The sequence below is a fragment of the Ylistrum balloti genome, unplaced genomic scaffold (genome assembly GCF_031769215.1).
Source record: "Ylistrum balloti isolate Yb309-2 unplaced genomic scaffold, AGI_CSIRO_Ybal_v1 Utg370772, whole genome shotgun sequence".
In the NCBI taxonomy this organism is placed as follows: Eukaryota; Metazoa; Mollusca; class Bivalvia; order Pectinida; family Pectinidae; genus Ylistrum; species Ylistrum balloti.
Genome location: NW_026782452.1, coordinates 560545 through 587460, shown reverse-complemented (window position 1 = coordinate 587460; position 26916 = coordinate 560545). Strand labels below are relative to the sequence as shown.

General features: G+C 35.2%; 1 protein-coding gene across 1 annotated transcript in view; it reads right to left on the bottom strand.

The window, feature by feature from the left end:
- Window positions 1-358: 358 nt before the first annotated feature.
- Window positions 359-26916, bottom strand: part of LOC132558224 (protein timeless-like) — a 38568-nt gene continuing 12010 nt past the window's right edge. Inside the window, exons 8-23 of the mRNA XM_060222766.1 lie at window positions 26592-26645; window positions 26128-26396; window positions 25182-25251; window positions 23888-23997; window positions 23492-23596; window positions 22411-22526; window positions 19751-19943; window positions 19129-19327; window positions 18795-18919; window positions 16891-17050; window positions 13134-13247; window positions 11795-11945; window positions 9611-9667; window positions 9030-9230; window positions 8048-8165; window positions 359-6662 (exon numbers count right to left, since the gene is read on the bottom strand). Of these exons, the coding sequence (XP_060078749.1) occupies window positions 6593-6662; window positions 8048-8165; window positions 9030-9230; window positions 9611-9667; window positions 11795-11945; window positions 13134-13247; window positions 16891-17050; window positions 18795-18919; window positions 19129-19327; window positions 19751-19943; window positions 22411-22526; window positions 23492-23596; window positions 23888-23997; window positions 25182-25251; window positions 26128-26396; window positions 26592-26645 (2112 nt within the window). The 3' untranslated portion in view covers window positions 359-6592. The remainder of the gene's footprint in view (window positions 6663-8047; window positions 8166-9029; window positions 9231-9610; window positions 9668-11794; window positions 11946-13133; window positions 13248-16890; window positions 17051-18794; window positions 18920-19128; window positions 19328-19750; window positions 19944-22410; window positions 22527-23491; window positions 23597-23887; window positions 23998-25181; window positions 25252-26127; window positions 26397-26591; window positions 26646-26916) is intronic.

The window sequence follows — 26916 nt, the reverse complement described above, 5'->3', positions numbered from 1 at the left end:
GAAATTTATTTGAATTAGGTCTTTTTAGTTTTTACGAACAGTAGGATATTTGTCCCTTCTCCCTCTGGTGTGTTCAGATCAGTGTACAAAGTAACAAGGATCTTTATGTATTTCAAGTTAACAGCCGATTGGGTATTATCTCAAGATTCTACAAGATTTCATACAGAAAACTAATTAGTAATTGAGCTCCTCAATACAAAATCATTCTTAATGGACCCACAAACTTACTGTTAGTATGTGATCATTCTCCTATGCGAGTTTTCACCAAGTTCAGAACAATTCCTCATCAACAACTGCATGGTCTTCATGTCAAATGACCGCAATCATTTAGTTAATGAAAAAAACAACATTAAGCACATTTATTTTGGGAATTTTATTTTCTACAACATCAACATATTCCAGATCATAGCACAGAAACATTATAACATTTATAAATAAATAAATATCAATACTGCAGAATCATTAATTTCCCTGGGAGTTTATTTTCAGTGACAGTGAATGTGTAGTTACTCTTAATCCACGAATTTGTATGTCCACGAAATAGGAAATATATGCAAATTGACATGGAATTTAGTACCTTGTTGATTTCGTGAGAATTATTCATCCACAAAACCAAGTGCCGATGAGAATGCATTGTTTCATAAAACCAGGAAATTTTAGTCCCAAGAAAATACACAATTTTACTGTATTCAACAAACGAATGTACTCCAAACATTCCATATAACCATCCAGTACATAGAGATAACTGGTATCACTGAAGTTAATACAACAATGTAACTTTTTGTCTGGCATATTTTCCAAAACAGAGCTATATATACACAAACATATTATTTTATATGGTCCAACTTATGTCTCTGCTACAATAATATTGCACAATCCCCACATACCACCCCTACTAAAATGTAGGGAGATTCAGCATCTACACAAAGCACCAGCCTTTTCCAATCGAGATGCAATTTGCCCTGGAAAATTTCCCAAGGACATTTCTCTTACTTGATAGCATTAAGGTAAAATAACCTGTCTAACCAGAGAACCACTATCTTTTCTTATCAAGATGTCTTTAGTCCAGGACAAATGTTTGTCTAAGGATTGTACAAAAGACACGCAAGTGAATAGCACCTTTTGATAATTAAGTGTTAGATACAGTAGAGCCGAATAATGAATTAAACTACATCATACAGCTGTTTCATCCTTCTAGGATTTGTCTAGGACTGTCAGTGACTGAAGAAAATCCAAAGTGATCCAAACAAATGTCTAAATCTAGATGGGCAGGTGCACTAGCCCCGTAATGCAATAAATTAAGTATTTGTCATACAGCATGTCAACAATGACAAGAATGTGAATACTCATTGCATTTCTTGTTTGAAAACATACAAGTAAAAATTTTGTCTACAAAGTCCCACAATCTCATTTTCATTAAAAAAAAACCCCCAAAATTCCCCTCATAGGTACAATGGTGATAATACTCAGTACTATAAACATCAACAACCAGAGCTTAATAGTACAGTAACTTTCACGGTCAGAATTGGGACATATTATATTTTCTAACAATTTTAAAATTTTGAGATCTAAAAAATTGAATATAAAAGGACATCTCATAAACATGCATCTCATTAGTAGACCAATTAAATGTTCGCTGTCAATTGAATGTACCATAAAAATAACCCATCCACTCAAAAATAAGTGACTAAACGGTATAGTCCAGTTTATCTTTGTTCACAATCGTTGTAAAAAATAACCTGTATACCTTTTCACAATGCTGTAAAACAAATATGTAAATATCATTCCATTCCTGAAGATCAGATCAATAGCCAAACTCTTCCATTCCACAATACATATGACACGATCAATGATACACACAGTTATTTCTATTCAAAATATATGTGAAGAGAGAATAATTTTATTTCCAAAAATACACAATATCTTCCCTCCCCCCAAAATGTCCACAACCTCCATTTGCAAGGTTTTTTCTGGGAGACCCCAATCCCAATTCGATTATTTCAAAAATAGGCAAATTTCCCAAATATATAGTATATTTGATAAAGAGGCTGTCTCCCTGGGGAACACCCTAATTTGTATAATACTGCTTTTAGTTGAAGTTGTTCTAGATCTATCACTCATATAGAACACTTTTGCTTGATGCTGATCGATCTCTTGTCCTCCTGCACCAGGTGCTAGCACCCTTTGTCATTACAACTTCACACCACTTTCCACAACAATGTATATATGGATTTTTCACCTGACAAATAATCAACAAACAATATCAAAGACCAACTGTTGAAAACAGAATCATATATGAACATTTTTCTTTTGACCAGTTGGCATTTATATAACTATAACTGTCAAATGAAGCGGTGTCATTCTTCTCTTCATTATACAATGATCTTGCTGAGATCTGGTCGAAACACATCAAGCTGATTTTAAATTATCGACATGAGCCAACTGAAGGCATTTCTATGAAACTGTTGACAGATGGACCATTGGTTTGGGGCGAGTCAAACACATAAAACAACACTAGACTCCAGTAAGTATCATCAATATGAAAATACTCATGATTCACTAGTTAAAATTACTGATGATATGTGTTGTGAAGAATGTTTTGGTGAAAATATTGTTTTACGATAAAGAAACGAATTAAACATGAAGATACAAGCACGTCTAGATAAGAAATAATGCAAAGAAAGCAGGTCCTAACCCCGTCCTAAGCCAATCTATGATATTAAAGTTTAAAATGAACATCTCTTTATGTTATGAAAGAATTCAATCATCAAAAACTAGGATGTAAATGAGATGAAGGATGAAGACATGAATTTCTGGATTGTCCCATCCAACTGTTTGAAAGGGTTGTATGTAGCTGAAATTTACTGAAATGTCCATGGAGAAGGATTAGAGGGGGCTGATGGATGAGGGGAAAAGAAAGGGGATGATGGATAAGGGGAATTTGAGGGAGTTGAAAGGGGAATAAAAAAGGATGGAGGGATGAGGGGAAGTTGTAGGGGTAGACAGATGAGGGGAATAAGAAGTTAAGGGATGAGGGGAAATTTGAGGGGTTGATGAATGAGGGGAAATTGAAGGGGTTGATGGAGGAGGGGAAATTGAAGGGCTTGATGGACGAGGGGAAATTGAAGGGCTTGATGGAGGAGGGGAATAAGAAAGGATTAAGGGATCAGGGGAAATTGGAGGGGTTGATGGAATAAAGAGAATTAAAAAAGGGTTGATGGAAAATAGTAATTATAGTGGGTTGATGGATGAGGGGAATAAGAAAGGGTGGAGGGATGAGGGGAAACTGAAGGGGTTGATTGATGAAAGGAAATTGGAGGAGTTGATGGATGAGGGGAATAAGAAAGGGTGGAGGGATGAGGGGAAACTGAAGGGGTTGATTGATGAAAGGAAATTGGAGGAGTTGATGGATGAGTGGAATAAGAGGGAGCAGATAATTTATAGAACACAAAAATGTTGGACAATTAAATATATCACAGCCTTCAAAACCGTAAAACATTTCATATTTTGCATTTTAACAAAGAACAATTTAAATATTACCATACAATATATGCGTCATGACATCAACCAATAACACAAAAAATGTGGTGGGTATTTGAAGAGTATACTCTCAGATTGAATCATGTCAAGTTTGTCTTTTAATCCAGCTCGAATACAATTAAGAAAAGATGTTCAGCTGTCCGAGACTCCTTCTTTGAGAAATTGACACACAACTCCTATAGCTAATTTTAGCAAAGGAACAAAAAAAAACCTATTTTTCATGTTAAGGGGATAACATTAATAATTAACCAATGGAAATGCTTGTTTCAAACCAGATAAACGATTACCTTGACAACAATGGAATGCACAGTTCTTCATAAAATGATATATACAATATACACAACTAATGAAAAAAAAAGTTCTCCCACTCTTTGTAGGGATGATAGGTGAACTTAAAACACCAGATATCTTACTTCAAACAGTACCAAAGTACAAAATGGCTGCTCATAGATTTTACAATAAAAAACTCCCCACGGTATTTAACTATTTGTTGTTGATATACCACACCTCTAAGTTATATCGCTCAATTATTTCAAATTAAACTTGAATATGTTTCAAAATCTGCCAAAATTTTATGTCTTACCACATGTCGTATGGAAACTTTCCCTTGTCTATAGCTTTTATTCAACACACAATGCTCATGTCAACTTAAATACAATAAACATGTCTGTACAAGTACTGATGTCTTCTTCATAGACAAATCAAACACTTGATGAACTAATCTTCACCACTTTGACAAGACAGCACGTCTTTTTTGAATCAGTATCTAAAATAATCAATCCGTATTTCAAATATCACTTTTTTTTCTTCGAAATTCGCCTAAAAGTGACAGATAAAGCACAGTTTAATTAATCGATTGAAATTCCAAATCCTTCTGAATGAATCAAGATCAAAGAAATAAGTCTATAACAAAAAAGAATAATTTACAAATTCCCCTACTTCTATGTAAAGTAGAATCTTTTGAGAGGCTATGACAATACTTTGGAATGGGATTTCATAATGGAACAGGACGGATTGACATGTGGTTAACAGTTAAAGCTGCACTTTCTACCCATAAAATGGCAGAAGCATAAATTAACTCAGATTTTAGATTTTTTTTTTTCTTGTTTTGTTCTTTTTTTGTTTTTTTTTTTTAAAGCATTCTTCATTTAGATTATACAACACAAGAAATCTACAACAATACACTAATACTCCTGAAACATCAAAAGCTTATCTCTGATGAGAGTGGCCTAGAAATATCATCATACTAAATGATATTGGATCAATTTTTAAGAAATTCTGGCGATTACATGACATAAGGTCACTCATCAAGATTTTGGCATAAAAAAACTTATCTTTGATTCAACAAACTGTACAGGCGTGTTAACAAACATCAGCAATTAGTGAGGGGAAATCGTTTAAAACCACTAATAGATTAACAGCTTTTCAATGAAGTTAATTAATGACAACACCAACAGCTGTGTGTTCAATATTTCTAGAAAGTGAAGGCATTCTCTGAGGCAGTGATATTTTCTTTCTTAGTAACTTTTAACATATAACACCTCACTTACCTCAAATTTACATAAAAATGGACATTATTGGCCATAGGAATTTTCATGCTGCATAAATATGAATATTAAATACAAGAATGTGTTAAGGTACAGATGATCAATTATGAAAAATTATATTGACAATCATATTTGCTAATATCAAACGCTTTGAAAATCAGTTGCATTTGTCCTATCATCCAATCAATACCATAAAAACTAATCATTGCAAAAATTTCAAGCATCATTGATTAAGTAGAATCCGATTATATGAACTTGTTTTCTTTTATGAGAAAGGAAGTTACTTTGTTAAAATACTTTGTGCTTTGATTGGATGACTGGGTGAACTTTGACCTAAAGCATGATTCACACGCTCATAGAAATTAGAATGTGCAACAAGTAGTTCACTTTTGTGTTTGAAATAATCTGATTTAGTTTTTTTGAATTTTTTTTTTTAAAAAAGATAAATTTATTTCTAGTATGTAAAATAAAAAAAATTATCTCCAGTTATGATTAATTATGAGTTTAAGTAACTCAATGTATTTCTTACATTTTTCAGTTGTGCAAATCAATTAGTGGCATGTCGCTACAGGTCACTTATCATTATAACCCAATTATGATCATTCTGTCATTAATATATTTGATAAAATATAGTTTTAAAATATTTTCTAAATCTAAGTTCTCCTCACATACTCAATATGCATTTTTCACCAGTAAAAAAAAATATGTATATAAATATATTTTTATTTATCAATAAAATCTGAGGAGAGTTTTGGAAATTAATACCCAATCATATGACTTATTTATTTTCAAATATACATCAGAAAGTGAATTTAAATAACTTGTCATATGTAGCAATTTTCAGAATACAATACACATTTCGACTACAGATAAATATAACTGAGCTTTTAAAAAATCTGTACTTTAAAACCCAGAAATGATGCAGTACAATACAAGGACAGACGCAAAATCATTAACACAGTGTTTTATCTAAAGTCTTGTAAACTGAAGAGGCAAAGGAATGGCCAGAAATATGTGAACTACTTCATTCCAAACTTCTGCCCTTCACTGATAGTCATTCAGCCATTGTTACAACTCCTCTCACACAGGAAGAGCATCTTTAGGTTTACATTATAACCTACAACAATGACACTTTGTGTCTTCTTAGTCAGATAAAGTCCTCACGGCAATGTCCAGGCAAAATTTATTTACAACACCAGGACACTGAAATAATGTCAATTCAAGCCATCAAATATTTATGCCATGACAATATTTAGTTAAAATGACACTTCTTCACAGCAACACATCTTCACAACTGATTTAAGTCATAAATTGCAAACACTTTGACAATATTTAGTCAACATCACACATCTTCATAGCTGTAGTCGAAAACTATATATACAGACACTGTGACAATATTTAGTTCATTTCACATCTTTCTAGTCGCTTTGGGCCCAAACTGCAGACACTGACAATATTTAGATGAAAGTTCACATGTTTACAGTTGATTCCATCAGACAGGACAATCATACTTTGTTGAAGTTTTGAATCAGATCTGTCCACAACAGACCATTGGACTCAAAAACATACTTAAAACTGCAACAGAAGATAAAAGACATGAAATTTCATATTTAACACATCGCTATCTCATCAACAGGTAAGCATACTGTATATATAAACACCTAATGTTCTACAAATGTTCTGTATATTGTCCATTTTAATAAGTAAAGAATGAATAATCTTATTTTGTAACAAGACATGTATGAGAAACTCTGAGGGAAAGTCATTCATGATGAAAAACTCCAATGGAAAGTCATTAATGGAGAGAAACTGAGAGGGAAAGCAATTAATAAAGGTTTAGCAAATATGATATTTTTGCCATTCAATTCAAAGTCATTTTTGCAATATATCAAAGGTTTGTGTCAACAATCCAGAAATTGGCAAGTGATTTTGACAATATATCAAAGATTTGTGTCAACAATCCAGAAATTGGCAAGTGATTTTGACAATATATCAAAGATTTGTGTCAACAATCCAGAAATTGGCAAGTGATTTTGACAATATATCAAAGGTTTGTGTCGACAATCCAGAAATTGGCAAGTGATTTTGACAATATATCAAAGGTTTGTGTCAACAATCCAGAAATTGGCAAGTGATTTTGACAATATATCAAAGGTTTGTGTCAACAATCCAGAAATTGGCAAGTGATTTTGACAATATATCAAAGGTTTGTGTCAACAATCCAGAAATTGGCAAGTGATTTTGACAATATATCAAAGGTTTGTGTCAACAATCCAGAAATTGGCAAGTGATTTTGACAATATATCAAAGGTTTGTGTCAACAATCCAGAAATTGGCAAGTGATTTTGACGATCTTAAAATCAAAAGACTTTGGCGAATACTTTCTTAATGCTTTAGAATGTTTAATTTGCATAGAATACTTAAAAAATTATGGCACATTTACCGAGATATTAATAAATGTGTAATGTATATATTCAGATTAACTGGGTGCTTTACTTCATTCTGTTGTGGCCGTGATATCTCTTCTTTAGCTTTTAAAGTTACTGTTAAGCCTTTTATTTTTTGTGGGGGTTTATTTTGGCTGATTTCTTGGGTAAACTTAATCAATAAATTTATGCATCAATAAAATTATAAACAATTTAGAATATACATTATCTGAGCAATGGTGGATTTCATTAGCACTATTTCCCCATAAAATAACATCTGAACAAAACGTGTTTTTATAGAAAACAACAGTATCTGAGCCCAAAACCTATCATTTTACAGTACGAAACAGGCTGATAAGAATAGTAGCAAATTTCTCTTACAGAAACTTGAAACAATTTTTACTAAACTTTCCTAAAATTCAACCTTATTAAACTGAAAAATATGGAACATTTATCATGTTTGTATGGAATTTAACGGATAGAAGGAAATTTCCTATTCTTTGAAATAATGCTGTACTCAATAAGCATGCATACCTGTCAAAGTCATTCCTTTTTGGGCTTTTTCTTGTGATGACGTCATCAGCTTCTGGCAGGTTGTAAAAGTCCTCATCCTGCATTTTACTTATAATCAACTTGTCAAACTTCAGAGACACTGAAGATATAATAAAAAGTCCTATTTAATTTGTGGGATGTGATGCCTATATTTCACATAAAATCCTGCTTCTGCAAAACAGTTTCAAATACATGTGTCTGTCATTTAATCAATTACATATTGTAATGTAAAATTTTTGGGTCCAACTTTAACTTTCAAAGCGATCAGAAATAGCACTTTCTGGAATTATCTAAAGGTATTTCTGGTGTTACGACTAGAGTCTTTCTTTGTAAAAATTTGTTATGTTCAAATTTGTTACACATTTACAAGGTAACCTTATGATAAAAAAGAGCCATACCAAGGGATTTAAATTTATCATAAAAATTCATTTAAAGTCTAATCATTTTGGGAAAGTTTTACTGAAGTAGGAGCAGTTAATATACCATAACACAGAATGGAATATTTTAACAGTAAAGACAAAAATCTTTCTATTTCTTTCTTTCTCAACATTCTCACAAAACTTTAGCTCAATGGCACCAGTTGAACTTGAGAAGGGTTATAAAATGTGTTTTTCTATGATGGTGGCCACGGCGACCATATTGGATTTTGGACAGACCTGAACAATAACAACAGGTCAGGACCATCTCAGGATCATTTCGAGCAAGATTCAGCTGAAACCCACAGGTAGAAGTTAAGAAGTTCAAAATGGGTGTTGTTCAAGGAAACCATAATTGCACAACAATGACAGAAAATGGTTGCCATGAGTGCCATATACAACTTTTGATAAGGCCAAAAAGTAACACTTTGTCAGCTTTCTTTCAACATCCAAAACAATTCTTAGCTCAACTGCACAAGGATGCAGGGCAATTTGAATTGCCCAACATCTGACTACAGTTGACTTATAAAGAGATATGATATACTGACCTTCATCCAATGATCCTAGCTTCTGTGCAGTGTCAAACAAATGTTTTGGGCTCCAGATTTGTGGAATTCGTGGGTGTTGACAACTGACATTCTCTGGCATGAGGATGCCAAGATTTTCCAATAAGATACAAAACAGCTTGTTCCTAAGGAAACTAATCTGTTCTTCAGTGAAAGACACAAGTGGAATAGATTTGTTGCATACTGAAAAAAAAAAAAAAAAAAGATTCTGGATATTAAAATGGAACAGCTTGAAAGATTCAATAAGTGTATGCAAATATTAACAAAAAGTTATGATAACAAGCTAGAACGGGGAGGGTAACAATATCTCAGTTGGCAAAGTGTTGGCCTAGGCAACCTCATGCGAAAATTTGAAATAGGATCAGATTGTGTTTCTCAGCACAACAAAGACCAGTCTATCCTGTTGTGGTCTGGTTCTTCTTTAATACAATTTACTCAAATTAGTCTGAATGGAATGACATGTCTCCCATACTACAAGGTCACACCACCCCAAATATGACCTTGGCTGTCCTTATGATGATAAACCCATCAAACAAGCCAAGACAGATGGTTTGTATACTTACAAATGTGGAATTTGGTTATAGGCTCTTGGGTTGCCTCTTCAGGAAGATAGTCATGATCTGCAAAAAAGGACACTGTGCTATCACTATCAGACATCAACTGAGACAAACACTGAAATTACATTGCTGTGTGGTCTCATGAATTCTAGTAAGTAACTTACATACAAGAATTGCACAAAAGACATACTTACTTCTAAATACATATTTAGAATAGAGTCGAGCAAAATAAAGAATAAAACTCTGCCATACAGCTATTTTGTCCTTCTTGAACTCATCAGTGATGCTACGGGATTGAAACAAATGTCAAATTCAAGATAGGGGGGTGCACTGTGCCTCATAATTTGATACATTTCTTAGTTTTTCATCTATCTGATTATTTCATAAGAATGTGAATTACAAGTGGATTTTCTGAACCATGGAGCTATCTAAATGAATAATTACATGTCTTTATGAAACAGTCAGCCCCCGTTTACAACAAAGTTCTGAAGTAGGACATTAAAACTGTACTGTGTAAGGCATGTGCTAATTGTATGCACACTTTGTGAGACACTTGTCTTCATTGTGGTGATGATGTGACAGTTTCAGTTCAACAGTTAAAGGGCCAATGTTGAAAGTTTTCAAATGTAGGTCAAAGGTCACGATAAAGGTTATATGGTAAAAAATTTGGTACGACCAGAAGAGATTTGTCACAAGGAACTAACAAGCTCACCTCTTCCAGTGTAATATTTATGAACAAGGTTGAAGTTGACAACAGACAAACTTACGGACAGCACAAAAACACTATGCCCCTGATCTTTTGATCCAGGCATATAAAACATAGCCTTTGTTATTGTGATTCTGTTGTTTGGACTATCACACCAACATCACAACATAAAAGCATATGTAGTCGTGTCATTCCATCAAATTTGTCAACAACATTGTCACAAAGGTGATCAAAACAATTATAAGCTGCCACAGAGATTTTTACGAGCATGGCTGCCCACATCATACATAAGGATTTTTCCTCATGGGAAACTAAACTGATATACCCTTAGTCACTGCACTTGTTGGCAAGTAAGCCAATGCCTTGTAAAAAGTTAATTGTTCATTAATGTTGATCAGAGGAAGAATCAGAAACCACTATATTGTTGTGGTTATGTCACTGTCCTGTTGTAACAGGCAAGATAGCAGCTGTAAGTCATGGTGCTAAAATATAGCCAACACAGGTTCTGTATTCAGGGTTTCATACCAGTAACTTGTAAGGAATACATAGCATGTGTTAACCCTGTGGATATCTGCTGTGGCACATATACATTTTATCCTGTATAAATGTAATATCATACCTAGATTTGCCCAACAATTTTACTAATAAATTTCCCCTACTGCTCATGAAACATGTAAATATGTGGGTGTTACAGTCGTAATTGCTTGCCTTTAACTTCACCATCTGGAATTTGATTCCCCTAACAGACATCAGGAGGTCACCTAATCTAACGGGTACTTCTCCCACAGTCAGACTCACCTGTGCCCCCTTATCATGAGATAACCTCCCAGCCAACAAAAAAGAATTGATATAAGATGAAATAACTTGTTTTGCAATTGTTGTGTGTTAGTTTATATGTAATGCTATCAGATGTCCATCCAAACTAGTTCTAAAGAAGTACTTCTGACCGAGAAACACATGAATTGACCTATGTCCTACATAGAGAACGTAAAATAATTTAACTGACCTGCATTACATGTGCGCCAGCTATTTATAATATACACAACAATAATACCCTAACTATCCAACGACTGTTAAGATTAAATAATGCCTACATCAGCTTCCTGTTGATGACTTGGGAGATTGAAATTCAAGGTAAGTTCATGAATCTAGTTGTCATACTTTATACTTATTACATTTTAATAGGAACAGCCACTCACTTTGTGACTTTATGAAACAGTCAGCCCCCATTTACAACAAAGTTCTGAAGTAGGACATTAAAACTGTACTGTGTAAGGCATGTGCTAATTGTATGCACACTTTGTGAGACACTTGTCTTCATTGTGGTGGTGATTTGACAGGTTCAGTTCGGTAGTTAAAGGGGCCAATGTTGAAATTTTCAATTTTTTTTGTGACATGGAGTGACAGCTTTTAGTTACAGCAGCCTATTTGCTAATTTCACTGCTTCTTTGAATTAAAAAAAAACAATAAGGAATGTTACTCACTCAGTTTAACATAAGCTGCCTCACAGAGAAGACCCTGAAGCCAGGATATTCCATTGCCTAGTCCCGAGTCCTGAAGTCTTTGAACACAGGTTGGAATCCAGTCCTTCTCTGAGTCATGTTTACGTTTCTTTGCACAACTGGTGATATCAGGCTAGATTTGATATTACAAAAAAGAAATTAATGTTTTTTATATTGACATTTCATCAAACATACATTGATCAAAGTGCTGAGGCGCCAACAGATGCTGTGTTGATAGAATTAAATAAAGATGGAAGCGATAACAGTATGCAAGCGCAGAAAACAGAAAGAACAGTAATGCATACACCAAATTATCACAGGAATGTGTAATCTGAACTTGTCAATCTTGAAATAATTACTAACATTACTAATTACTAACTTAATTAGCATATACTACATAACAAAATCTACACGTCAGGGAAAGAATTACTCTCTGAATTTAATTAAATATTACATTTAGAAAACTAAAACATACACCTCCAATTTTAAAACATGATTGAAAATTTGTTGCCCTTTTAATTATAATATAATCAACTAAGCAATAGTAAGTTCTTGAAAGAAATTATGCAGTTTCAAGCTAGTCTTGGTAATGAGTATAAATGTTCATAGCATCTAACAGGCCTCAATGGTCATCAGACTATAAAGACTTATGTATGCAAGAGGCCAAATAGGCCTAAAAAATTGTGCAACTGGTCGACAGTTTACAAAGAAAACATTGTTTGTTCATAAAAAACATTTTTTGCAAACTAGTATTCTTGGTATACACAAATGTCATTACTCCTGACCTAACGCTTGTTGAAAAAAAGATATTTTAAGACCCTGTGACCTTGAAATGGGAATAAGGTCATTCATTTTAACAAACTTGGTAGCCCTTCATCCCAGTGTGCTACATACAGGCCCAATATCAGCACCCTGGGCTTTTTGGTGACTGAGAAGAAATTGTTTAAAGATTTCAACACACTTGGCCCCTGTGACCTTAAAAAAGGGTCAAGGTAACTAATTTTAACCAAGTTGGTATCCCTTCCTGTCAGCAAATTACAGGCCCAATATCAGCACCCTGGGCCATTTAGTTATTGAGAAGCTTAAATAATTTGAATGGAAAGTTTACCATTCCGGTCAGATGACCCCTAAAAAATGTTTACATCTTTACATAACTTTTTGTAAAAACTGGTTTCAGGAGTTGCTGCTATAGAGCATGAATTTATATCAACCGGACCTTAGTTCTAAGCGGTTTTTCCTCACTTTGATCTGTAACAATTTTTGCAATATTCCAAAGGAATTCAGATCTAAGTGAACTTTTACAATTGAGAACTATCCTTACACTGGCAACTGACGTCTTGTCTATTGGCTGAAGCTTGCACTCGGGATAGGCAGCAAGAATCTTAGCCTTTTCTTCCTCTTCCATCCACTCACTGTCAATCAACTTGCATACAATCTGGAAGAAAACATATATAAAAAAAAAATAAGGCAGAGAAAAAAGCAGGTTGTGTAACACATGTCCAGCCCATGCAGCCTATTGCACTTTAAAACTGTGAAGTTGCTGCTAGAGCACTGATAATTGTTTTCTAAAAAGAGAAATTGTGAACTTGACCTTTACCCAACAACTTTGAAACTCAATATTGTCCAAGTGTCCAAGGTATTATGGGTGTTTGTAAGCGTGTGTGAGGTTTTATCAAAATTCCATAAGAAATGAAGTCATTTAGACATTGATATCAGATTAAAAGACAGCTGGAAAGAGAAGAAGGGTGAAACTGAAGTGCCCACCACCATCCAGTTTCAAACTCTGATGTAATGCAAATAAGAGACAGACTGACCGAGAAGAAAGAAACTTCAGTGCCCTTTAGTAAATGAAACAAGAGATCCCAGAGGGATTTTGGTGCCCACCATTGTTTGATCTATATTTGTTCTTTGAAAGTTGGAACTTTCCCATCTTTTCTATTCCCTTCTCTGTTTTTGCTCTCAATGATATGAAATTAGAATATTCATTTTCAAAAATGATAATCTTTACCTTCCAAATTCATGATGGTCCCCTCAAAGTTTTTTTTTTTTTTTGTGATCAGTCCTAAAATCAAATGTGCCCATGAAGAGACCAAAGGGAACATACATATTCGTTTACATTTCATCATTTTCGATCATTCCAAAAGTCAGACAGGTACAACATGGGACCATTTGAAATTTGAGAAAGATCTCTAAAGTATTTCTCAAGAAAGCGTGATAACAAACTTTCAAAGTCAAAATCCCAGATGGCCATCTGTAGGTCATTTTGTTTTTCTGATCAGATCAAATGGGCACAACTTGGGACCAAGAAGAACATTCATGTGGAATTCGAGAGAATTTCATCCAGTACTTTTCAAGAAATCTTGATAACAAGCTTTCAGTCAAAATCAAAATTTGATAGATCCTCCAGTACTTCTCGAGAAATAGTGATAACAAAAATTGTTTAGGGACAGACCACGGACGAAGAGTGATTTGAATAGCCCACCATCTGATGATGGTATGCTAAAAATCAACACTTTGCACAAGTTGTGAAGTTTTGATCTTTGGGCAGGGTCAGGGTAAGAGATAAAGCTATCCAATTCATTTTGAATCGACAGAACACGGCAGACATTCAAAATGTCATTTCTTAACAAAAAATTGACATTTCCTCACCAAATGCTTTAAAAAAACAATATCAGTGGTATGCTTACTGTTTGCATTTTTCCTATTTCATTAAAGTAATCAATTATGTTTTATCTGTTTTGTGACAATTGGTGATCATAGCTTACTTAAGTACAATATGGATAAGACAATGGGACCAAATGAAATATTGGACTTATTTGCTGCTTTAACTTAGCCATGTTTCTTTGAGCGGAAACATTGTGCATCGAAGACTGACTCTATTTTCATTGGTTGTTTACGGAATACCTGTCTCAAAGCATGGCATCACATTAATGAATAAGTAGTAAATAGAAAGTAATAAAACAAAAAGTAAAAAATCTCATACACAGAACTTAGTGAAACTGATACCCACAGTAATACACCCACTCTCATACACAGAACTTAGTGAAACTGATACCTACAGTAATACACCCACTCTCATACACAGAACTTAGTGAAACTGATACCCACAGTAATACACCCACTCTCATACACAGAACTTAGTGAAACTGATACCCACAGTAATACACCCACTCTCATACACAGAACTTAGTGAAAAAGATACCCACAGTAATACACCCACTCTCATACACAGAACTTAGTGAAACTGATACCTACAGTAATACACCCACTCTCATACACAGAACTAAGTGAAAAAGATACCCACAGTAATACACCCACTCTCATACACAGAACTTAGTGAAACTGATACCTACAGTAATACACCCACTCTCATACACAGAACTTAGTGAAACTGATACCTACAGTAATACACCCACTCTCATACACAGAACTTAGTGAAACTGATACCCACAGTAATACACCCACTCTCATACACAGAACTTAGTGAAACTGATGCCTACAGTAAAACACCCACTCTCATACACAGAACTTAGTGACACTGATACCTACAGTAATACACCCACTCTCATACAGAGAACTTAGTGAAACTGATACCTACAGTAATACACCCACTCTCATACACAGAACTTAGTGAAACTGATACCTACAGTAATACACCCACTCTCATACACAGAACTTAGTGAAATAGATGCCTACAGTAATACACCCACTCTCATACACAGAACTTAGTGAAACTGATGCCTACAGTAAAACACCCACTCTCATACACAGAACTTAGTGAAACTGATACCTACAGTAATACACCCACTTTCATACACAGAACTTAGTGAAACTGATACCTAAAGTCATACAAATATTGTAATCACAGTTATATCCTTAAGAGTAACAAGTCTTGTCAACAATATTTCAAAATAAAATTCAATAAATACATTCTCATGAACATTTCACATTGATAGAATATCGATAACACCGAGGCTGCAGCAACGTCAATGAAGCATTACTTTACATATACAGCACTGCAGACGATTTTACGAATTCAAAAAATAAATAATAGTCCTCAACTCTATAAGTCTGAATGGAGTCCTGGAACATCAGACAACAGGTTCAAGCCATGACAAAACTTCACAAAATCTTTTGATACCATCCCCTATAAAATATTTTCTGTCCTTGGTAAGTATTTTGGTAGAAATTTGAAAGGTTCTGCGAAGTTTGAATTTTACATATTACTAATAGTTGTTATTTTGCTTCCAATGCCCAATGGGCCTGCATCATTCGCTTGGTATTCAATGTTCATCAAAAACAGAATTGATGTTAATATCACAAACATATTGACATTTAAAGTAGGCACATTCAAGCAATTTTAAGCAATTTTCACAGCAAAAAGCTTCTTATACTCAACACTAAACAGCGATAGTTATTACCTTAATTAGAGGTTAATGCCATTTCATTTTTTCTAAAAGATGTTGGGCTTTGACCTAGAAACACTTTTCACCCAAATATCCTGATTCTTGGCCTTTTGGTTTACCAGAGGAAGTCTTTCATAGGTTTCAACAAATTTGATCCCTGTGACTCTCAATATATCATCCTAGGAACATAACAGACAACTACTAGGCTTTTGTGTCTTTTGGTTAGTCAGAAGAGGTCGTTCATATGTTTTAACATATTTGACCCCTGTGACCTTCAACAGAAGTCAAGATCATTTCTTTTAAAAACTAGATTGAGCTTCATTCTCGGAACATACCAGCCAAATATCATGCCTCTGGGTATTCTATTTTATGAGAGGAAGTCATTTAAATGTTTTAACAAATCTGACCCCTATGACCTTGAATATAGGTCAAGGTAATTTCTTTTCAGAAACTTTGTCTGACTTCATTCTAGGTCCATACAAGCCAAATATCAAAACATTTCATTCACTGGTTGTTCATAAGAAGTTGTTTAAAGGAAAAAGTTGATTCCAAATGACGACGGATGGATGCCGCGCCATGGGCTAGGTGAGTTAAAAATTACACCTTGGTCATAAAAACAATATTCAAGCATAACAACATATTACATTGCCTGACAGAGGAGACTAGACTTACCTGCTCTGTAGTCTTTTCCATGTCTAACTCCTTGAAGTGACGGAGGATATCTTCAACTACTTTAGACTTGCATTCTGCCTCCATGTACACCATAATGAGGATATCATCGTCTTCAGATGACCACTCCACTTTTACAGAAGCCTTTGAAGTTGTCATCTCCCTGAAATCATTAGTATTATAACCCCACTTAGTGTTTACAGTGCCATGAAAACAACTTCATCCCCCTTGAAACTTAATTGTTCTATTGTAATTTTGATTTTTCACTCTATCCTGGAAGAGAGAAAAAATAAAACCATACTAAATCACAACTATTACAGAAAAAAAAACAACAACAAGCTATACCATCCTTGATAATTCAGGGGTTACGAACACCTTCTCTGCACACATGGAACATTTCAAGTAAAATTTAAGGTTCAATGAGACACATTGGGTATAAGACAAATCAAATGAAGCTTGAGGTTGAATAACGGTTTTTTTATTCTGGCTTTAAAGTTGGGTGTCACTTTATAAGAAGGTATTTCATATCATTGTGAGAAATCAATATAATGGTACAAGTCCAGAGGGCTTATTATTATTGTCATGAAGAATGGAGATGGGTTTATTACAAGGCAAATGTATACCGTATTTCACCGCAAATAAGCCCCCTCCTGCAAATAAGCCCCCCCACCACTTTTTCCAATTTGCCAGGAATAGGGGTTTATTCACAATTAAGCCCCCCCCCCCCCCACCCCCCCATTGTTTTGAAAAAAAAAACAACATGTGCAACGATAAAGCAGTACTTACATTTAATTAACAGGTGTAATTATTAGGGCTTGTTTTTTAAGTGTTCACAAAGTGTCCCCTTATTTTTCATTTCAACTGGTGATAAGTAGCTAACGATCACAGCGACTGTGCCAGAGGGCCCCGCTCAAAACACGCTAAAACAACACAGTGTCGCTTTGAAAAATATTAACCGATCACCGAAATTCGGTAATTATATGGGAGACAATGCATCTCCACGGCCCTGTATCCCCATATGGATGCATTAATACATCCAATAGGATGACAGTGGTTAACCAGAACTGGTAAACGAAGGGAAGACTAAACGTCTTCACAACCCCGCATCCCCATACAGAACCATTAATACACCCGACAGGACAAGGTGGTTACGTGAGAAGAAAAAACGTGGAAACAGAATTCCAACAACGATAAACAAACGTAAGGAATGTTATCTACATTCCTGACCCCGTATACCCATAATGATGCATTAATAATCAGATAGGATAACGGTCGGTCAATGAAAACATGGGTGTGTTTGAAAACAAAAACATGTGGTCTTCACATAAAACCCACGATATACAAAGTTTACACGCTAAAAAAAGACTGACATCATCTAAAAGCACAATGAAAATAAAAAGGCATACTTATAGTCGATATAAAACAAATAGAATTGATAAAAACTCGCAAAAAGATCACAAAATAAATGAAAGTCGGCGGCACGTTGCCAAGAATGGCGCCCGAGAGAAACTGGAGAGCATGCGTGGGGAAGGGGAGATAACTCACATCAATTTCCGGGCTGGATGGGGGCCTAGAAGGGGGAATAGCCATATAGTTTTAGACACAGGTAAGTTAAAAGATTGAAGCAAACATAGCTACTCTTATTAACTACTGCTTCCTACACTTTCTATGCTTGTTGAGTTAGACTATTTTACATGCTGAGCTGAAACAGTCTTTTTATATCTTTTCAAATAACAAAAACTGGGCAACTATAATATAATAAGAGCCAAGACCCGGAAAATCATTCAGAAATTTCCTAGATATTTACACAGCCATAACCCTCCTGGTATAGCTTCACCAACTTCTAATGCAGTTTCAGTGGAAACCAGATGTAATGTATTCAGTTTGTTATGAGTAATAGAACATACATGTCAGGATTGTCGCATCCACTGCCATCAGGCTTGCTGAACATATTCACAGCACACTGGTAGGGGTCCTCTTCTGCTGTAGCTATGAACTTCCTGATGATGAATTCAATGAGATCATCTACCTCCTAAAAGGTAAGAAAATGCTAATGTCAATGAATAGAATCAGAGCGAGAGAGAAAAGTGGCAATATGGAACAGAAAATTTGTTCAACCGAAATATCACTGCTGAAAGATGCTTCAGCATTTTCTGTTAAAATGTCCCATTCTTATAATGATGTATAAAATTCAGCCTAAAAACAGCTATATATTTGGAGACGATAAAACTTGACACTTACATCTGATACAAAAATGTCTTGGTCGTTAATCTCCAAGAAGGTGTCAAGGATTGGTTTCTGCAGGAGAACATGTGGAGAGCCACACTGGCCAGCTACATGGTGCATCATGGTCAATACACAATTGTTAACCTCAACAGAATTGTTGAGGAAATGTTCCAGTAATAGGCCATACTTCTCCATAATGCCATATGTAGCAAAGCTAGAAAAATCAAAAGTTCACATTTACCATCCAGTGATATATGAAGTTATTTTCACAAATCAAAATTTTCTGTTAAATCATTCATGTTATATCTTAACAATTTGAAATTTTGCAATTTGAATGTTAAAGGACAACTAATACTCACATGTCTCTTTATTCGACCAATTAGATTTTTGAATCGTGATAATGTTATGAAAAAAGAGCCTCAATATCACTCCCCCCACCCCCACAAAAATAATACAATATATTGAATATAGGATACACAAGTGAATACCAACAGAATTATCCAAGTTTGGAAAATTCCAGAAAATTACTTATTTCAAACTTTCAGAATGATGTTTTTCAAATTTATTTTGACTATGTACAAAGACGAATTAGAAAAGGTCATTAAACTCTGCTCTTGAGATTTAAAATAACATGTACTTTTTGATATGGGAAAGCATGACAAAAGAGTTCTGACAAAGTCCAGAGTTAATCCAGCAATCCAGAAAGTACAGGAGAAGATGATTAGTGAGCACCAAATCCTCCAGGAATGACATTCCGAGTAACTCCACAATGCAGTGACGAATCATGTACAACAACAGATTAGGCAGATCTGTCATAGAAGCAAGTTTCTCTGTAAAGTGATAAGTACATATTGTCAGACTTGCCCTGTGATATGATTGTAGTAAAATCAGATTTTTCTGTAGGGACTCAATTGTCATAGCTTTTCAGAAAATTAATATTTCATGGGCATTTGATATCGTGGATGAATATACCCGTTAGCTCAAAAAATCTACTTAAACCAGGTGCTTTGTTTACCATTTTGTGGACAACTGTGGATAAGTATAGCTAAATATAGCTTATACCAGCTGCTTATTTTAACACTTCATGGACAAACGAATATGTGGATTAGAGTACCAGAGAGCGGATTAGAATACCAGAGATTGGATTAGAGTACCTGAGAGTGGATTAGAGTACCCGAGAGTGGATTAGAATACCAGAGATTGGATTAGAGTACCCGAGAGTGGATTACAGTACCCGAGAGTGGATTAGAGTACCGGAGATTGGATTAGAGTACCGGAGATTGGATTAGAGTACCCGAGAGTGGATTAGAGTACCAGAGATTGGATTAGAGTACCAGAGATTGGATTAGAGTACCGGAGAGTGGATTAGAGTACCAGAGATTGGATTAGAGTACCGGAGAGTGGATTTGAGTACCAGAGATTGGATTAGAGTACTCGAGAGTGGATTAGAGTAACCGAGAGCGGATTAGACTATCAGAGTGGATTAGAGTACCAGAGAGTGGATTAGAGTACCAGAGAGTGGATTAGAATACCCAAGAGTGAATTAGAGTACCGGAGAGTGGATTAGAGTACCAGAATGTGGATTACAGTACCCGAGAGTGGATTAGAGTACCCGAGAGTGGATTAGAATACCCAAGAGTGGATTAGAGTACCCGAGAGTGGATTCTCGATTACAGTACCCGAGAGTGGATTAGAGTACCCGAGAAATCAACGAAAACAAATCCTCAAACAAAAATTAATGATTTCACGTCACACAAATGTGAAAATGGTAAATATAAGTCATGAAAATTTCTTTTCAATCTAAAAAAATATGGAGCCATATTACATAAATGATAAAAATTAACGGTGAAAAAATTGGTGCAAATATCTGTAACGAGAGGTTTCAGAGGGATCTTCGTGCCCACCATTGTTTGATCTTTATTTGCTCTCTGAAAGCTGAATCTTTTCCCTTCTTTTCTGTTTTGCTCTAAATGATAAGAAATTTGAACATTCCTTTGCAGAAATAGCCATGATAATCTTTACCTGCCAAATGCAAGATGGCCACCTAGAAGCAATTTGGTTTTTTCTGATCTGTCCCAAAATCAAATAGTCATAAGAAGAGACCAAAGGGAACATACATATGAAATTTGAGAGAAATCCATTCAGTGCTTCTTAAGAAATATGAATAACAATGTTTACTAAGTGAAATCCAAGATGGCTGCCTGTCGGCCATTCTATTTTTCTGATCAGTCCCAAACTCCAACAGGCACAACTAGGAAAAAGGTGGCATCTATACATGAAATTCGAGATATATTTATGCCGTATTTCTCAATAAGTAGTGATAACTTTAGAAATCAAAATCCAAGATGGCCGACTGTTGGCCATTTCCTTTTTCTGATCAGTACCAAAACCAAACAGGCACAACTAGGTATCAAGGGAACTTACCCATAAAATTTGAGAAAACGAGACCTCTAGGCCTTAATGGTCATCTGACTATAAAGACCTATATCTAGCAAAAAAGGCTAAAACACATTGCTGGTCCATCAAGACATTTTCTGCTAACTTGAAATTACAAAACATGCAATACATAAATACCATTACTCCAAATGTATTGGGTGTTGAAAAAACAAGCTATAGGTCCTTACAGTTCCTTACACATTTCAACACATTTGACAGTTGTGACCTTGAAAGTTGGCACCCTTGGCCTTTTGGTTATTGAGAAGAAATAACTTAAACATTTTTACATATTTTGAAATCTGTGACCTTGAAAGTGAGTTAATGTTATTCATATTAACAAAGTTGGTAGCCCTACATCCTAGGCATGCTACAGGCCTAATATCATCATCCTTGGCCTTCTAGTTATTGAGAGGAAGTTGCTTACCCATTTCAACACATTTGACTCCTGTGACCTTGAAAAAAAAATCTTTCCAGTACCTCAAGTAGTTGCGATAACAAGAACTGTTTACAGATGACGGACCACAGACATAAGACAATTTGAACAGTCCACCATTTCATGATGATGGGCTCAAAACTAAAGTATGCTAAATTTAAAAAATAATTGATTTTCATGAGGATTTTATTTTCAATGATTTGGTAGATGATCTTAACACACAAATTCATTTGGCAAGTAACTACCCCTATCCATGAAGTGTCCATAAAAAAGTTGTATTTTATTTATTAAAAAATAAAAAAAAAACCTTGCAAATCGAGCCATGAAAAATATCAAATTTTGCAGTATATTCATTTCAAGGAACAAAGTGTGAGTAACTGCCAAATAAATCTGAAATGTTGATGTTATAGTAAAATTACAAAACTGACTGTGGAAATGATGGACGTATTCCTTCTCTTCTTCATCCTGATCTTCAGGGCTCTCTTGTTGCAGGTTATACAGGAATTCCAGAATTTCTCTCAGAGCACAGAGCGACAGCTTTAACCTGTGAAAAATGCAGTAAGTCTTTTGAGAAATCTAAAAATAAAATGATTCACAAGCGGTGTTTATCCTTAAACGTAGATCCCAAGGGTTTCCTATAAGTGTATTCAGAAGTAAAGTGAAATCTCATCATTAGGATGAACTCTGATATTGGAGGAAAGTGTCTGTCTGACTGAACAATGAGCATAACCAAGTCGACTTCCTTATGGCTATTTTCATCTATATTTTCACAGTCATTACATTAATAAGTAGCTTTTTATTACAACATAAAACACAGTAATTTCACAGAATAGCTAATATGACATTCAAGTGTTGTTGTACATGGCAGAATCTTAAACCTATTCCAGTATTAAGGTACTGTAAACCACTGTCGTGTGCTTCCATTACTTTGGTTTGCATTTACAAAATAAGGAAAAATTAGATACATCTTTGTTGCAACCTTTTTCTTTTCAGCTCTAGACCCTAATAATCTACTTTGACCTTGACCTTTGGACCCATAAGTCTAACCAAGTGAGTTTTATCTTTGGTCAGTTTACTTCAGGTTGAACTATGCTCCGTAATGTCATAACAAAACATGAATCAGTTAAAAAGTTACAAAATTTGACCTTCACCTTTGACCCAGTAGCCTCCTTTTTGATCTGGTGGCCTTGACCTTTAATAATTAGTTGACTACTTTTTTTAAAATTCTGACCAACAGTGTTTCATGACGTTATGATATACATTTATTGGTGAAAGAATTTTACCTTGATAACCTTGACCTTCAGCTTGGATTTTTGACCTCAGTGTTTTTTTTGTAAAATAAATATCTTGACAAAGTTTCATTAGAAATGGGTAATAAATAGTCATTAGTCAGTAACAGATTAGGTGGACAGATAGACAGACACATAAAGTGATTCCTAGAGGGCAAAGGTAACTTAAGTACAGGGCCCTGATCATCAGTGGCACCAATCAATGGGACAAAGTGCTTACTTTTGTGGTTCTTTCTTCTGCGAACTTTTATGAACAAAGACTTCCTCAGCCCTGATAAAGCACTGGTAGACAAGATAACCAACCATGTCCTCGGTCAACACGTGTCTACAACAAAAACAGAAGTACAGCCTAATAAAAACACGATCACAATAGGTCACTTGAGACTTTGTCTCGGGTGATCTAAAACTTTCAATACACTAATGTCCATTATTTCACATCTTACTTTTCGGAGGTCATGTTAATGTACTATAAAATAGTGAAAATACAATCACAGAAAAACTATACAGCATCACCAAAGCACCAGGAGCTTAAGAATTAACTCAAAAATAGGAAAACAGACTGGAATATATACAATAAAGGCAATAGTGAATTGGTGTGATTTGGTTGGATACTCACTTGACACATTTTAATGGTAACTTTTTCGTTTTTGCAAATCTCATGAACAATGCTAACTCCCAGAAAAGGTAAGCTTCATCAAGGACATTGTCTTTGGTCTTAAACTGTTCCTACAAAACAAACAATACAATATGTCATTCCTGCCACTGTTGACAAACATTTCATTATCAATCTTACCATCTGTTGACGTGCCAAAAGGCTAAAATAGCTGATTAAAAAACAGTAAATGATGATCTGTACCTCCACTACAGCACTGCACACCATTAAAACTTTCCTTGAATTTACCATGAATGTAACCCATGGAGATAACATGAGAAGAACTCATTAAAAACAAGATTTGTGAACATGAATGACAGCACTATTCCATGACATCCAGGGCTCTCGCATCCCAATTTGGGACAGGGGCCCGGGGCCTGTGGCCCTTAGAATTGGGAAAAATAATGGTGCTTTCCTTAGAATTGGGAAAACTTGGGGTCTAAATTGCAAAAAAAAAGATACTATTTTGCATTGGGAATTCGGCCCCAAATCTTGCAGATAGAGAGCCCTGACATCAGATAACCATTATTCTTCCTACTGATATTAATAGGGTTCTTTTTCTGTTATTTCTGTCATGCTACCTATCATGTATCTAAATTACTGGTACCCTGAGAAAAGAATTTCGGTGAGATTAGTTAAACAGAGTTGTGCCCCTTTAATATGCAGTGTCTGCAGTCAGAGGGCTTTTAAAAGGGTAAACTATACAGACTTTACTGACTATAGACCTCGGTAATTTAATATGATAGCTTGTAATGCACATGTGTAGAGAAACAAGAAGCTATGATACACATGTCTCTAATGTCACCAGGAATTTTCCTTTATCTGGGCCAGAACAACCAGACACCATCTGCCCTTGAGTTTGGCTTCTGTCATCATTTGGACATACAGCAAAGACTGGGTTGCTCTTTGTTGGCTTTTTCAGCCTGAGTATGCTGTAAATGTACTTAAATAAGCACATTCAAATTCTAGTGCATTATTAATTTGGCAAATAAGCCCAGTTATAAATTTGCCCAACAATAACAGCAACTGCTCTATATAAACCATATACAGAAGTGAAAATTGGCACAATAAAATTTTTGCCCAATACTTTCGTGAAATTACTTAAATATTGACATATTGAAGTTTACTGTAGTAAATGGATAACCCCAAAAGTAAGCCAGTGTTCAATGGTATGATCCGACATAAGTCCGCCATTATCCAAAATAAGTATACACCAGTGATAATAAGTTTTTTTACTACTACATACCAAATTACTTACCAATATGTTAGCAAAGACAACCATGAAACCATTGCTCAATATCTTTGTGGTAAACAATCTCAGTCGGAATCTACAATGAATAGAACATTTGTTTTGATCATTAAAGCACTGAAAAAACATCTTATTTTCAAATTATGTTTACGTAATATTGGCAACCCTCCAGTGCCCTACCAACAGATGACATTGCCAAAATGTTTAAATTTTTAAAATGTTAAATTCACGTATCAATAAATTGTGGATTAAATGAAGAAATATCTGTTTCATGAACTGAAAATCTTTACCTTTTATGTAAAGTTGGCCAGTTAACATTCAATATACATGTTTTTTTTGTAGTTTTGAGATTTTCATTTTTTTCAATTTGAACTTTTCATAGTATCAATTAGATCCAAGTATTATGATTGAATTTGGAAAATACTCTTAATCTTTGACTTATCCTTAAAACTGTCACTCGTAACTTTGTCTTCCTCTCCTCCCCACCATTTCCCACTGTCCATGGCTTCATCTTAACCTCTCCCTCCTCTCAATGCCCAAGTCTTCACCTTACTGCCCTCCATTTTCCACTGCCTCTGGCTACACCTAACCCCTACACCCTATCCTCCCACTGCCTCTGGCTACACCTAACCCCTACACCCTATCCTCCCACTGCCTCTGGCTACACCTAATCCCTACACCCTGTCCTCCCACTGCCTCTGGCTACATCTAACCCCTACACCCTGTCCTCCCACTGCCTCTGGCTACACCTAACCCCTACACCCTGTCCTCCCACTGCCTCTGGCTACACCTAACCCCTACACTGTCCTCCCAATGCCTCTGACTACACCTAACCCCTACACCCTGTCCTCCCACTGCCTCTGGCTACACCTTACCATCCACTACTGCCCATACAACTCTCAATGCCAATTTGACTACACATGAAGGCCAACCACTATCCATGTGTATACTTTACCTGAACTCTGATATGACATTGGGTGTCAAGAGTGACATAGATGATTTAATATAGATGGAACTGTCATCACATTCATCACTTGTGTCCTGCTGCATCTGCTTGCCATCATCTTTGCCATCTAAGATGTTACATGTGTTGGTGAACACATGATTTAAAGCCCCCGCCTCTGAACCATCTATATCCGACATTCTTCCACCTTCTACTGGCAGACACTCTAGCATTGGCTCCCAATTCATCTTGTCAAAGTCGTTTGAAAACAGCATATCTAACTGTAATACCAATTTCAATTTCAAAATGTATAGAGATCTTGTTAAGATGAACAAAAACCATAAAGAAATAAATGTACCATAAACATACATATTTTAATGGTATTTTGGTAATTTTTGCACTGAAAGTAATATGCTAAAAACAGAAAATCTCCTCAGTATTTATACAGCACATGATGGATAATGATATACACTAACCTTTCCTTTATAAATCAGCCAGTTCACTTGCATCAGACCGTTACTCCACTTCCTCTGTAAACCAAAGTTTAGTTTTAGAATAATGAGGTATACCGTTCAAAAAATGCTGTCAATATATAAAAAACACTGAGATCCTATTTCAACAAAGGGTGATTATTCTTCGAGTAAAAAACACCGTGATTCTGTCTCAAAGGGCAAAATATATACAAAGAACTACTATCCTATTTCCTGTTGCAATGCATTTACCCCTGAACCATTGATAATACAATGCAGAATTTAACATTTACTCAGACGTGGTCTATTTACATGGACAACTGTGAAAATA